General features: G+C 37.8%; 3 protein-coding genes and 1 long non-coding RNA gene across 4 annotated transcripts; 2 read left to right on the top strand and 2 right to left on the bottom strand.

Moving 5' to 3' along the window:
- The first annotated feature begins 78 nt into the window (after positions 1 to 78).
- LOC122274326 (putative TrmH family tRNA/rRNA methyltransferase) lies at positions 79 to 3,805 on the top strand. The gene is made up of 4 exons (XM_043083376.1): positions 79 to 753; positions 841 to 942; positions 1,593 to 1,719; positions 3,238 to 3,805. The coding sequence occupies exons 1-4, from the start codon at positions 547 to 549 to the stop codon at positions 3,456 to 3,458; spliced, it is 657 nt and encodes a 218-aa protein (XP_042939310.1). The 5' UTR covers positions 79 to 546; the 3' UTR covers positions 3,459 to 3,805.
- A 383-nt stretch (positions 3,806 to 4,188) lies between these two features.
- On the bottom strand, positions 4,189 to 5,292 carry LOC122274344. Its single transcript, XR_006228304.1, has 2 exons — positions 5,164 to 5,292; positions 4,189 to 5,084 (listed from the first exon to the last, which is right to left on the bottom strand). It is a non-coding gene; the product is annotated as an uncharacterized LOC122274344 (long non-coding RNA).
- Positions 4,643 to 6,950, top strand: LOC122274321. Its single transcript, XM_043083363.1, has 4 exons — positions 4,643 to 5,544; positions 5,893 to 6,100; positions 6,263 to 6,392; positions 6,499 to 6,950. Exons 1-4 carry the CDS (start codon positions 4,643 to 4,645, stop codon positions 6,768 to 6,770), a joined length of 1,512 nt encoding a protein of 503 aa, XP_042939297.1. The 3' UTR covers positions 6,771 to 6,950.
- Positions 6,951 to 13,839: 6,889 nt separating this feature from the next.
- On the bottom strand, positions 13,840 to 14,791 carry LOC122274336 (protein DMP2-like). The gene has a single exon (XM_043083387.1). It carries the CDS (start codon positions 14,697 to 14,699, stop codon positions 14,073 to 14,075), a length of 627 nt encoding a protein of 208 aa, XP_042939321.1. The 5' UTR covers positions 14,700 to 14,791; the 3' UTR covers positions 13,840 to 14,072.
- Between the last annotated feature and the right edge of the window lie 233 nt (positions 14,792 to 15,024).

Raw genomic sequence — 15,024 nt, 5'->3', positions numbered from 1 at the left:
GAAAACTCTTTTTTCCTTTTTTTTTTTTTTTTTTTTTTTTTTTTTTTTTTTTTCAGTCCATAAAATTTTGTTTTATTTTATATTTTAAACCGTAACCCGAATTGAGAACTGAGCTTGAAAACTGAAAAGGATGTTTAGTATGATTTTCAAAAGTTGCACACAAGACATGAACACTTGCACAACTCGTCAGAGGATTCTCCTCCAAACGCTTTCAAGTCGACGTAACATGTAGTCGAAAGATATGTTTTCGTAACAGTTTTGTTAGTACCTAAGGAATGAACATGTAACGTCGACTATTCTCGACGGCCCAAACATAAGAGTCGCCTTTGAAAAGGCGTCTAGCATTACCCTTTGGAAAATGATTTGGGTCCCAGAGAGACTTTGCAGTTGTGTAGTCGCAGGCGGCCAAACCTGAGCTTTCTCTTCTTCCGACACCAGTAAACATTAAAACCATCAAAATCCCAGAAGCAATCTCTCTCTCTCTCTCTCTCTCTCTCTCTCTCTCTCTCTCTCGTCCTTCTTTAGAAAATAAGGAAAGAAAGAAAAATGAGCATAGAGTGCTACGTGGTGGTGCACAACATCGCGAAGCGGCACAACGTGGGCACACTAGCCCGGAGTGCCACGGCCTTCGGTGTCTCCGAACTTATCCTAGTGGGCCGCAGGGACTTCAATGCCTTCGGAAGCCACGGTTCCACCTCCCACCTCCGCTTCCGCCACTTTCATTCCCTCTCTGACGCCCGCCAATTCCTCAAGGTTCGCTTCCTTTTTAATCCGTCTTTATTTTGCTTCTTTTTGGGTTCGGAATGTGAAATATTGAACTGGGTACTGTGTTTTTTGAAGGAAAAAGATTGTGATATTTGTGGCGTGGAGATCACAGACACTGCTATGCCCGTCAATCAGCATCCTTTCAACAAGAGCACTGCTTTCCTACTCGGAAACGAGGTATGAAATTACTATGTTTACGCTTACTGATCAAGCTGCTTTATTGAGCACTCGTTTATGGGGTTTTTGCTGGTTTGTTTATGTCTGGTATTACTTTCCTTGGTCCGCTGGTCACTTACGAATTTGGGGCTTTCGGTTAATTTTCTGTTTCGTGATGGGCTTTACCTTCGAGTATGAATGTCAAAATGTGTATGGTTTATTGTAACATTTAGGTTGTGCTAAACCAATTTAATTGTTTGATGATCATATTCTTAAGCATTATTTTGCAGTATCTGTTTGCAGTCTTAGCATTAGCGATCCATTGCCATCTTTCTTTCGCGCAGAACCTCTCTTTTTCTTTTTTCGGCTGTAGGGTTTTATCATCAAAGTAGAGTTGAGAACTTGAGATATCTAATCTATTGGATAGAAGCTTTCCTTTGGAATTTGTGGATGGCTCGAATTTGAGAACAAAAGGTCGGGTGCTTGTCAGTCTGCTACCCACGGTACCAAATAGGCGACAACTTAGGCACGCCTCTAAGGGCTGCCTGGGCATTTTTATAAGTGTCGCACTTAAGGTCACAGAAGAAGCAACTGCAATTTACTTGCGACGTTTGGGTATAGACATATTTTAAAGCAATTTTATGTGATGTTTCTTTGTCTTTACTTTGTAGGGAACAGGGCTTTCTGCCAAAGAATGTGAAATATGTGACTTTTTTGTTTATATCCCACAATACGGGTTTGGTACTGCTTCATTGAATGTTACAGTAGCGGCTTCTATTGTATTGCATCATTTTGGAGGTAACTTTCTTGCCAATCATCAGAGTATTTGGTAAATAAGTCATCTCTTAGGGGGCATGCCTAAGGTCTGCAATTACATGTACTCGTTCAATGTTTAAGCACACTGGATGACCAAGGAAATTTAGCTCAAATGGAATGTTCTCCTATCATCATATCAAGATGAGGGATGTGGTCGCAAATTCAAATGCTACCCTGTGTAAATTACCGATTAGAAAAAAGGGTCATCAGCCAACATAATTTATTATTGTGCACATTGCCATATATAGACATACTCATATATGGGTAGATGTTATAACAAAGACTCTTACTGTTTGTTTAGTCACACAAATCTTTCTCTCTTATTCACTTTAGACATACATCTCCAGTTTTTGTGAACCTTTTCTTCACATCTCCATCCATGTTCTTATTTTGTCATTTACTCATAGTTCTGGTGCATCATCCTACTTGAACCATTGGATGTTCCTTGCTTTCTCCCCTGTTTGTTGAAATGGTTTCTTAACAAGAGGAACTTTCTTAGTGTTGTGTGCCATAGGCATAGTATATTAAAAAATGCACATTAAGGAGCACTGTGTGTTTTGGCTTTGCACAGCGGCTTCCTAAAAGGGAGGGTGACATTGAGAACCTTGGCCCTTACTATTGAATTCTAAACTAGACGACCGGTGTAGTGCTGCTGTATGCTTCTGATCAATAGAACAGGAAGAGAGTTGCAGAAGCATAGTATAGAACAGATATGCATTGCAGGAAAGTTATAAAAATGGACCGCAGTTCTGTGGTGATCCTTAAGCAAGCAATTTTGTAACGTTCATGGTTCGTATGGGGGGGATGAGTGGTTCCTATGGGAATAAAGAGCAGGTCAAGACCAACAATTTAGAAAAAGCTTGTTAATTTAGAATGTGATAGTTCCTTTTACTGCTTATGCTACAGATTGCCATGGACTAATCAGCCCATCTGTTTAGACAAGGAGTCCATGTTAACTAAGAGCAACATGAAGTAGCATGAAATGCTTATATCCTGGACAATATAGTTAATCACAAGATTTTAGTTATGAAACATATCCATTTCAAATGTACGCTTCTATGGGATGTCTCCTCTCTTCCCAGATATAGTTTTTTCCTTTAATGTCTAATTTTGCGACTCTCACATTTTGGTTCTGATGTTTGCATTAACATTTACTTATAAAAAAATGTTTGCATTAACATTTAATAGATGAGAAATTTTTCTTAACCCCTATTTGCTCTTTTATTTGTTATCATGTATGATAGATGAGAAATTTTTCTTTTTCTCAGCAACTTGAAAGGAATTCAAGTACCTTAATAGTTAACACAAATGTAACTGAAGCATTTTAACTCAAATAAAAAAGAAAGAGAGAATCGCTTTGCATTCAGAGGGCGTCACATTCCAATCAAGTGAGCAGTTGCTATTGCATCTAGTTCCAAAAGATCAGTGTTATGTCTCAATAATTTAGCATTAATATCTTAAACAGAACTTGACTAACTTCTCACACATGGTTTTCTTCAGTTTGGGCTGGCTTCCCTGAGAGAACCCGTGATGGGAACAAGTATGTTGTGGCTGAGAGACCCGTTAAACAGGGGAGGCGAAACTACTGTGCAGAAACAGCTGATACCATAATTGAAGAGCGTAAATCTAGAAGGGAAAATACTTCCAGTGGTTTCTTTGATGAGAGCGGAAATAGCAATTCAGCTTCTAACCTTCTGGATGCATTGTTCGGTGATGATTGATTCGAGGGAGTTAACTATTTGATAAAATTGGCATCATAAAGCATCGAGAACAGTGTGGGTTGTTGTGGGTCTACATTGCCTCTCACCTATTTCTTCTAAACAGAAAGAAACAGCTAATGCGTAAGCAGTGACTCGAGAAAAGTCTGTTGCTAGAGAATTATTTTAACTAATTGAGAGTGAGAGAAAAGCTTTTTGATGGATGGATGGATGGATGATGTGTTGCAAATTGAACTGGGGACATTAGTTAAACTTTGATCCATTTTGGCTGGGATTAGCTCTCCATGTAAGAGTATTGGTAATCCCTTTCTGATACGTATGAGAAATTTGTTGATGATCCAATTCTCTTCTATCGTTGTCTCGTGTCGTGTATAGATGTTAATTTAGAATTCCTCTCTCGATCTCCCTCCACCTACCTTTTTGACTTATTTACATGGAAAAGACACAAAAGGAAACCAAACTTCCTTCCTTCAACAAGCATCCATCCATAGGCATATAGAAGAAAAGTTGGCTTTACGGTGAGAGCACAGAATTCAACTCTTGGTTGTCATTAACCTGTTTTAAGACGGCAATCAGCCTCAAAGTCCGCGACCTACGCACCAACCATCCATCCACTTACCAGAACAGGGATTGACTGTAGAGTTTCGGTACTAATATATGAAACGCACATTAAGATCCATTAGAATTCTCTTTTAGAACTTAACAAGAGTGAAAAAGATAAAGACATATGAAGTGAGATTTTACGACATTTACTAAACGTTTGGTTTCACATATCTATCATTCTTCCACTGTCCACTTCAGAGTTCGGACTGTACAGAATCCTAATGCCTGAATTCCTACTATAAAATCAACTTCAGAAAAGTTCATTAAAGCCAAATTCCTGCCTCAAGTCTTTTGAAATCTATCTCAGAATCGTACTATTCAGGGTCAAACTCAACATTTTACTGGTAATGACAGCAGTTGGTGTGTTTTGGAAAACAAACCTCGACATTTTGCGCCATTGTCAACGTTCCCCTCACTTTGGAGTAGTTGGAATCTTTATTTGTCCCTATACCCTATAACTACTTTCCTCTCTCTCACCAACATTACTTTTTCAGCAGTACCATCTTCTCTTAATAAAAGGCTAATGTCCAACTAAAGTTACTTGGGTGCTCTCATATTATTAATCGTCAGAACTTTGTTGGAACATGAAACCGACAATGGTTTTTGAGAACTTTTGCAATAACCATTTATCCAACTCGTCAAGTATCCTTAGAAGGAAACTCCGGCAAATCTGCTCAAGGATACGGCGGCTATTATGGAAGCGCCCGAGGCCCAAAGTTGTCATCAAGAGGCTTGGAAAACTGAGCTCTAAACTTCACTCTAAACAGCAACCAGGCACCAATAGTTCTACTATTCGTATGAATGGCCACTTGGGTCATTCTGTGTCTGAAAGGCCAATTCGAGCAGCCACATTCAATGTTGCCATGTTCTCCCTGGCACCTGCTGTTCCAAAGGCTGAGGAACCAGCTAGCTCTGATCATGAAGAGGAAGATTTTTCATTTTCTCAGGCAAAATCCATGAGTAGTCCCAAGAGTATATTGAAGCGATCTCCCAGTCATGCCACCTTGAGTAGTCCTGAACATGTTTCTAAGCAAAAGAAGGTCACAAGACTGAAGTTAAAGGTCTCTATTAATCTTCCTGATAATGAGATCTCGTTAGCAAATACCAAGTTGCTTAGCGATATGGAACATGGCACAGAGGAATCCTCAAACATGACTGCTAGAAGAGTTCATAGAAGCGGGGTTCCAGCAAGGTCTCCCGTGTGTTTTCCATCCAGTATGATTATCGGTCAAAGTGATGACTGCTTGGGAAGCGGTAGAAGCATCCTGGAAGTACTCAGAGAGGTGGATGCTGACATATTGGCCCTGCAAGATGTGAAGGCAGAGGAGGGGAAACGTATGGGGCCTCTATCTGATTTGGCAGTCGCCTTGGGTATGAAGTATGTGTTTGCTGAGAGCTGGGCTCCAGAGTATGGTAATGCAGTCTTATCAAAATGGCCGATTAAGAGGTGGAAAGTCCAGAAAATTGCTAATGATGATGATTTCAGGTACTTTTTATTTTCCGTCTGCTGCAAGCACAATTAGCCTACTTTTCTTACTCTACAGTATTCTGCAGTAGAATTATAATATACCATTCTTGCTTTTCCTAGAACAGAAAGCCATAAGAATGAGTCTAGCTTGTCCTAGAACTTTCCGCATTTTGAGAGACAAAGTTGGTGCTAAGACATTCATGTAATATCAAAATATGACAGTCTATAGACACTAGATTCCATGTGAATCTAGTTGGCATCTGATATCCAAAACGCAACTGCTCATTAAGTACTAGAGGGAGTAGTTTGTAACTGGAAAGATGTTGGAAAAATGGCTGTGTATCCTATGTTTTATCTTAAATTCAGGAACTTGATAAAGGTCACAATTGAAGTGCCATGGATTGGAGAAGTTGATTTCTACTGCACCCAACTTGATCATTTAGATGAGAGCTGGAGAATGAAGCAGATAAACTCAATTATGCAATCAACTGATCGTCCCCACATATTGGCAGGGGGTATTAATTCTCTCAATGGATCTGATTATTCATCAGAGAGATGGACAGACATCGTCAAGGTAAAATTGCTGCATAAAGGGTCTCTTGTTTAAATGGTTACTAACTGCAAAGGTGCCAACATTTACAGAAAATATCGTTATCCCTCTGATGTTAAGATTATATATGCATTTAATCTGATGATAACCCAGTACTTGGCCAATATATATATATATGAGTTGCAGTATTATGAGAAGATTGGAAAGCCTACTCCAAAGGTAGAGGTGATGAAGTTTTTGAAGGGGAAAGGCTACAACGATGCAAAGGACTTTGCTGGAGAATGCGAGCCAGTGGTCATCGTTGCCAAAGGCCAAAGTACTTGACCTTGACATCTTAGCTCAATCTAGCCGAGTTTCTAAATTTAATCATTTTCTCTTTCCTAAAGAAAATCTGATCTGATTGTGAACTTTTGCCTGAGCAGATGTGCAGGGGACATGCAAATATGGAACCCGAGTGGATTACATTTTGGCATCGCCAAATTCGCCATACAAATTTGTTCCAGGTTCATACTCGGTCATATCATCCAAGGGTACTTCCGATCACCACATTGTAAAGGTCGACATAAAGAAAGCGGTGGAGAGTGTTCCAGAGAGTGCCATTAGTAAAGGGAGGAAGATAAAACAGAAGGTTGTAAGAGTTTCGAACCAGTGCTCTTCAACAGCTATTTGGAGGGTAAAGGCTTGGTCACTCTGAGTGTGGTATCATTCCTGTTGGTAGGAGTCCTGTAAATACTACATTTTCCATCATAAAAATACTTATGTATTTGTAGCATGAATAAAAGTAAGTGTGTTGTATGAATGATCATGCTAACTCTACCTTGGATATGAGTGAAATCAAATCTGTAAGGGGGTTAACCTGTAACCCTTGTCGGTACCTATGGTCTTGTTCAAATATTTGATTAATTTAGCCAATAAGTATTCATTTTCTGTTGCATTTTTGCTAAGGTTACACACATGAATAAGATGATGCAAATAACGTCATCGGAATCAAACTAGACTAGACTTGATTAAACAAAGACTTTCAATTCCTAACAGAGCATAGAACAAGTAACTCCAAATGATGAAAGACTCCAAAATAGAACAGAACACTACAAATTATGGATTGCTTTATTGGTTGACCTAATCCGCATCACATATTAGGTGTACAGCACATATGATATGATTTAGCAATAAGTAATATTAGATACAGCCATAGAGTGTGCAAATACTGTTCAATCATTTTGAAAAAGAGTATAATCTACTATTAAAAAATTAATTTCGTGTCCCATATTTATTCAAATATCAATTACTTGCTATCTTAATTGGTTAGTAAACATCTCCTAGCTAGCCACTAGAAATAATAATGCAAATTGCAACCTTTGTATCTTGGTTATTAATGCAAATAAGCATCCATCTATATTCATCAGCTGACAACTTTTTCCTTTTTTCTTTTTTAGTCCTGAAAATGATTTTTGAGGGAAATCATTACTTTCCCATTCGGTTGAAACCCTAAAGATGATGTTCGATATATCTTGCAAGTTGCAACCCTAAAAATCACTTCCCTCCACACCAAAGACAACCAGAATTAAAAACCCAGTAGAAACCTCTGCATATTTTTGCCACCACCGTACTCAACACACAGTCCAAACCGAAACCCATGATAGATATAAAATCCGATACGAGATTTCTAGAGTTCTTAATATGTTTGAAATTGATGCTAGATTTTCCAAGCGAAATAAATATATTAAAAGTTTTCAATACCGTCTGAAAGCTCTGAACGGTATTGAATGCTACAACATCAGCGCAGCTGCACGGTACTGTCGATCTTTCTTCAAAACTTAACCTAAAAAGTTGAAAAGAAAACACTCCAAAGAATGTAATGCAAAAAAATAAAACCAGAATCGACCATGCAAAACCACACCCAACTAATAAAATCAGTAAAACGAATTTGATCTCACATCAAGCTGAATAGACCAAGTATTTCTCGGGAAGGAAACTCAGGGATGGACTAAATACAGACCTAAACACAAAGCCTAACTGCTACATGAGTACTAAAAGAGACACAACACCACACCATCAATTGGGGATTCAAACCACTTACCAACGCTTCAAATTTTCCCCCATATCTCTGTTAAGAAACTCAAAGGCCCAACATATGGATCAATCAACTCCCATCAGACATAATAAATAGAAGGAAAAAGGCAATAAATCGGCAAACTGTAGTTGAGTTCTGAAAGTCTGAAATAGGCAACTATATATATATGATTATCATATAGGAAAAATGATTGGTAGATGGATCGACGAAAGTGTACGGATTAGGTTTTTTTTTCTTTAGGATTTGTGTTTGTTAATACATGAAAACAAAACAAAACAAAAAGAAAATTTTACACTGTCGATACAATTTCTCGATAGATTTTCACGGCGGTCCTAGCATTATCCTGTCATGTATGGCTCGGGCGCAGTGTTGGACGATCGAAGCGGGTACGAGATTAATGAGGAATTCACGTTGGTGTGATCTGAAAAAGGAAAGAAAGAATCGAATTGGGGGGGGAGATGGAGAAGAGTTCAACGTACGGAAAAGACCAGGACGATTCGTCAATATTGACAATGCTGAATTTGGGAGGATGAGACACCTTGAAGCAACAATGCCAAGTTGCCAACAACTACTCATTTATAATTTTTCTACAACCTTCACTAAAATATATTAATTAATTATTTAAATATAAATAAAATTATATATCATATTCTTATCTTATTTTCATTCTATTATATAAAATATAACATATTTATTATCATCATATGATTCTTTACAATCTAATTAATGATTATCTAATCATGATAAATTAATCGATATTATTCTATTAAATGAAATGGTAGCTGGTGTGATGTATATAGAATCAGTTCTTCTACATGCAGGCGCGCTGCGGATGAAATTGCGCACCATTGCTCACGTGGCCGGTCATTAAAAAGAAGAAAAAGAAGAAAATAGAGGGAAACGTATACACAGCAATCTTCCGAAGCACGTTTGCTGTCAGCTCACCCATCCGTGGCTTGCAAGTGCGAGGACCTCTGCGACCGACTCCTCTCCGACAGCCTCCTCCGAGGTGAGTTCCACTTATATTCTCCAACATTTTCACTCGCGCAACCAACTCCTCTCTCATTCTATATTTTCATCTCTCACTTTCTCTATTTCATCTCATTAGTCTCTGTTTTGCTATATTTTCTACAATTACAGTATATTTGGATTCCTCATTTTCTGTTTTACATTTGGCATTCCGGTTTCAGATGTTAAAATCTTCTTCTCGAAAAGTACAAGGTTCCTCATTTTTAGTTTAGTGATTTTTTTAGAACAAGCATTAAGTTTTTAGTAATTTTTTGTTGTTGCATAACGAGATGGTGTTTTCGTTCCCCTGATAAAGTGTTATTGATTTTCGTTTAGAAGAAAAAATAGTCCCCAAGCTTCTAGATAGAGGAAAGGAGTCGAAGAAGGGTGTTCGTTGGTTTCTGGAAAGCAGGGGAGATTGACAAACAAAGAGTGAGGCTTGTTGGAATTTTCTGGTTATTTTTCTCATGATTTATGAAGTAGTTTTCCTTTTATTTAAGTAGTAGTTCAGAGATTATATCATGATTTCCCATAAATGTTACGTATAAATAGTTAAAATATATGATATTTGAGTCTTGGCTACCAAAAAAAATGAAGAACAAATAGTCTTAGTTAGAAGGTAGATGCATTTCCTTTCTAATATTAGAAATTGTAGTTAAATCCTGGAAATAACGTCGATCAGAGAACGTGGTGAAAAGCAGTTGCCTTAGTTAGAGAGTAGACATGTTAGTCGAGCAATGGTATCTTAAACAGAGTAGTGTTGCTATGATGTAGGAATTTTAGCCATATTGTTAGTATGTTTCACTAATTATGTAACAACCGTGTGTAATTCTAACTAGTTATATTTTATGGTGATTTTATTTTGGGTACAATTATCTTGTGGTTCCAATGTCATGAAGCATACAGTTGCCTGTTAACATTCAATTCGAAAGAAGTGCTTGGTAAATCTTGTGTTATGTGAATGATTAAGATTTGTTGGACCTTTCCAATGATTCTTGAATTTTAGATCTTGACCCTTAATAAAACAAGAAGAGAATAAAGGAAATAAGACTGCACAGGAAAAAGCTTAATGCATCAGACTCAATAACATTTCATTTCATATATTGCTGCCTTGCTTTCTACATCAACAGTACCTCTATTTATAGAACCAATGTATAACAAATTCTGTAATATATCCACTATGATAGTGATATCTGTACACGAATATTCCCTATTCTGTTATGAGACTACGTTCTAGAGCACTACCATTTATTCTTCTAGAATGTTCTGCCTTATTGCTTGAATTGTGCATGATATTGAATTGTGGTAGTGCTATAGGTTGAGTTGCCTTAATAACCCTCGATGAAATATGATTAATGAGCTCTAAAATGGCTGGCTGGCTGGCTTAAATATATGAAGAGATTTTGTACTTGAATTTTCTTATGAAATTATTTGTTGATCCTATTGTGGTGGCTTTTCTTTTGCAACTTAGAATTCTATATCTTGGATTGCGGGCCAATGGGTTATGTGCAAGTATCTTGTATGTAGTTAGTTTGTAACTTTGTGCCATCTCTTTTCGATAAATGATGATAAAACCCAACTGGATTGGTATTATTGGCAGTTTGTTGTTTTGTTTACACAAAAGTTGCTATCTATTCTGTTGGTGTCAATGCAAGCAGAATAAACTTTGAACACATTTTTTTGCAAGCTGCAGTTTATTTGTGGTACGAGTAAAATGAAGAAATCTGGACTATTTCTCTACACATGGCAATTTTAGTACAACTATTTCTCTACACATGGCAATTTTAGAGTTTCCATAAGCACTGTTCTAAAGCATAAAGTATCCAAGTCCTCAAAATTATACACTAAGTTTTACGATCAGTGGGTATTCACTGTGATCGTATAAAGTACAGGTAAAATATAATACAAATTATACAATAGACCCTTAGATGTTTGCATGACGCTGGATCACAGACTCCCTTTTGACAATTTCAGCCTCTATTTTTCGATCCTCTTCCATGACATTTCGAATCTCTTCCTTTTTTAGTCGAAACTCTTCCTCTCTTTTTCGAACTTCTTCCTCTATTTGATGAAGAGCTGCCTGAGTTTCATGAAGCTCTTCCTCCTTCCTAGACATCTCACTTTCTATGTTGAAAGTTTCTTTATCTATTTCATGACCACTATCTACCCATTTGAAATAGTTGTAGTGTGGTAATCACTGTATAAACAAACAAACGACAAATTTAAAATTAAAATATATAATTTTGACTCATACCCAAATGCAATGGGAAGTAATTAAAGTTATTTGTACCTTCGTATTGTACTTTGAACACCCAAAAAATGATCAGCCCGGATTCCTCAACGTATTCGATGTTCTAAGTTTTGCGGGTGACCCACAAGTACACTTTGGCATCTTTTTGGAAGTATGATTAACAAGTGAAAATGAAGAATCTTCACTTGAAACCTTTTCTTCAGACAACATAAAGATTCAGGTTGACACAATGGGCCTAATATAAATTAATCAACCAAGTTGGTCCTGCCCGAAATATTTTATTACAAGAGGAAGCTCATACATGGACTTTTTGCATATGTGTAAGGGTAATAAGAGCCTTAATGTCATGAAAAAAAAAAAAAAAAAAAAAAACAGAAACTGAAATTTAATCTTATCCATAAATAATAGACCCTAATCCAAACACGTAAGAAAATACCTCAAGGGCCAATTCACAGATGAACGCAACCAACTATTATGGGAAAAGTTCGAGTGTTTTAATATATATAAACACTCAAATAAATACCCCAAACCAAAAGACAATAGCTGGGGCAGCAGCCCTTTTCTGTTCCTCTTCAACTCTAACCCTCTGACCACCAACAGGAGAACAGATATTCACACATGCTCATACACCAGATAGTTCATTCACAGCATACATGATGAACGTTAACACATATGGGCAACTAACAGGTTTAGTGCTAAAGCAGCATCACATTCACAAATCAAATCAATTGGGCCGATTTCATGAGTTTGGCTCATTTAATAAATGAGTCTAGATATTTTTTCAAGTTTGATTCATTTATTAAGTAAACTGAACTCAATTTTCTTTTTAAAAGTACGAATTGAACTCAAATTGAGTTTAAACGAATTGAGCTCGAGTGGCTCATGAATAGTTTTGTTCATTTACAGCCCTAGTAACACCTCAATCAAACAAGAGAACCGGAAATCAACAAATCAACCAAGATAAAGCAATTGCCACTCATTATTATTATTTTGACAAGCACTCATACATTATCACACATAATGCATAACATAAAATTTCTTGTATTTGCCAAATTTCTGGCAATTCAACTTATCTATTTGGGTGGAGAAAATTCATCAACAAGTTTGTGGAAACCACAACACCAGATTAATTCCCACCCCAAAAAAAGAGAAGGGAAAGCTCCTGGCTTTGCAGCTTTTTAGAATAAATTGATTCTCTTATGAAATAGAAATCCTTAACACCTTTACTTAAGCAATTCACTGTTCTAAGACCAATCAACTATAGAAAAATACTAATCAAAAGCTGGTTTCATAAGATAAATAAGAAGACATCTTATTTATCATGGGACTTTAAAATGACATAACAAGAGTGAGTGTTCAATTTTAGTCAATAATCACTTTTAGCAGTGAACACCATTTTTTTTATGATGAGAAACCAGGAGATCGTGCGAATGCAACATATCTTTTACCCAATTTAACCCCGGATCAGGTAAATCATCGACTACAAATTATTTGCAGGGCATACCTCCAAGACCATGACCCTTACCACTTGAGTAAACTCCTAGGGTTTACAACTAATTTTGTATCCCAAAAAGATCCACTTACTTGATTATCTTCAAACAATATCAAGAGACCTGCTAAGCTGGATTTAGGGTTTCTAAACTCTTCGGATCTACGCCGCGGAGTCCAAGAACAACAGCGATCAAGATGATAACCAAAGGAAATTGCAACATTTCATAGTTAATATATTTTTCCTTCATCAAATAACCAAGACCAGGAGAAGGAGAGAGAGAGAGATAGCGAGAGAGATACCTATTAACCAAGGCTAGGGTTTCGTGAGGCTCGGATCTACGCCACGGAGTCCACAAGCAGACAACCCTCCCGAAGAACAAACCACTAGATGGGGAGGAGTATTATAGCTGCTTGGTCTTGCGAAAGTGAGTATGGGGGGAGATTGATGGTAGAGGTGATCTCGGTGAGGGGTTCCAGATGGGGGAAGGGGAAACACGATGGGTTTAGTTCGATCGAAAAAGTAGCGAGATCGAAATAGAGGAAAAGGGCAAAACCCAAAAATTTCATCTTCCCACTTTAGTGAAACGCATCGTTTCATTTAATCATTAAAGTAAATGCTAAAACGCTTCAGAAAGGAAAACTTGTTAAAAGACCGAAATTGAAAGTCGTCGTTTTAGTAATCCACATCAGCATTGGTGCGGAGCGGTTCAGCATTGGTGCACGAACCGCTCCGCGGCGCGCCTGCATTCAAAGTTTTCCATATAGAATTTTCGTTTGACTGAACGGAGATATTTATTATTTATTCTTTCCTAATTGCATGTAGTCTACACAACGGAGACATGAGTACTCCCTCGGCCGTTTATATTCTAACGAACGTACGTAGATCTTGACGCCAGTAAACATATGATCCTACGAACCTTGAAACAGGAAACATTAATATAAGACAACAAGCCAGTATGAAGACTTTGATTATTTGAGGAAGAAATCATCACGCAACTTAATAATATTATATATTACAACTTGATGCCCATGCAAACACACATATGTCAAACCTTAATAAAAACAATGCGTACGAGTAAACAAGCTGGAAACAAAGGGAAAGCTCAAACCACACTCTAATGAAGTACTTCTTTAGGTTTTCGTCAAGTTAGCTAGTTTAGTACTTCTCCTCTTCAGTACCCACCACCAGTACCAGATGACTTGGAATCCTTTGAAGACTCGCTCGAATTATCATTAGGGTATCCAATTCCATGGCGATTGTTAGGATAGAACATGAAAACCCCACTGGAAATCGCCCCAACAACTGGAGGCAGCACCATGAGCAAAGTTTTCTCGGTGGAATCTTTCACCGGATAGAAGCACCCCACAGCATTTTGATCCAAAAGAACCACGACCCCAAACACAATCAGCGAAAAGAAGGCATGCACGAAGTCCGCAAACCGAAGCTTATACGCCGACAAGTCCACGTTCCTAGAGTTCTGCGAGGGCCAAATACCATTCTTTGTTGCAATCCCGTAGTGGGTGTTCCCGTCATCTCCAACGTAACTGTCGGTGAAGGTGGAAAAGAAGCAAGACAAACCGCTCAAACCAATAAGAATGGCTGTGAGGTACTTGTTGACGGTATGGCAGTGGCCATAGTTGGATAAGAGAGGGCTGAGGAACTGATACGTGAAGACAGTGCCTGTCGGGAGGAGCCTGATTAGGTTGCCAAGACCTGATAATGTTTGGCCTGTAATGGTTTGTTGGTTGCTTTCTTTGGGCTTGGAGAAATTAGAGAACTTGTTGGGTGCAGCAGCCATGGGGATCGATTCTTGAGGATGAGTACTTCTGATGAGTGCAAGAAGTACTGCGTTTGTTTTGTGCTATGGGTCCTGACAACTTCTTGGGATTATATTTATAATATATATATATATATATATATATATAGCAAGACGAGACAGATCAATCGCTTCTACGTAGAAGGGAAGATATTTGGTCGATGTATCGTTTGGATTGCATTGCTTTTACTTTTGGAAAGAGTGGGCTTTGTCCCCAATCCAAGCTTTGAGGATTCAGTTTGCTACGTTTCTAGACATGACTCCAATTAAGACAACTCAGGTGGTGGCAATTAAAAGTCATGCGACT

The sequence above is a fragment of the Carya illinoinensis genome, chromosome 1 (genome assembly GCF_018687715.1).
Source record: "Carya illinoinensis cultivar Pawnee chromosome 1, C.illinoinensisPawnee_v1, whole genome shotgun sequence".
Taxonomy (NCBI): Eukaryota; Viridiplantae; Streptophyta; class Magnoliopsida; order Fagales; family Juglandaceae; genus Carya; species Carya illinoinensis.
The sequence above is the reverse complement of the archived record's forward strand: the minus strand, read 5'-3'. Positions and strand labels throughout refer to the sequence as shown.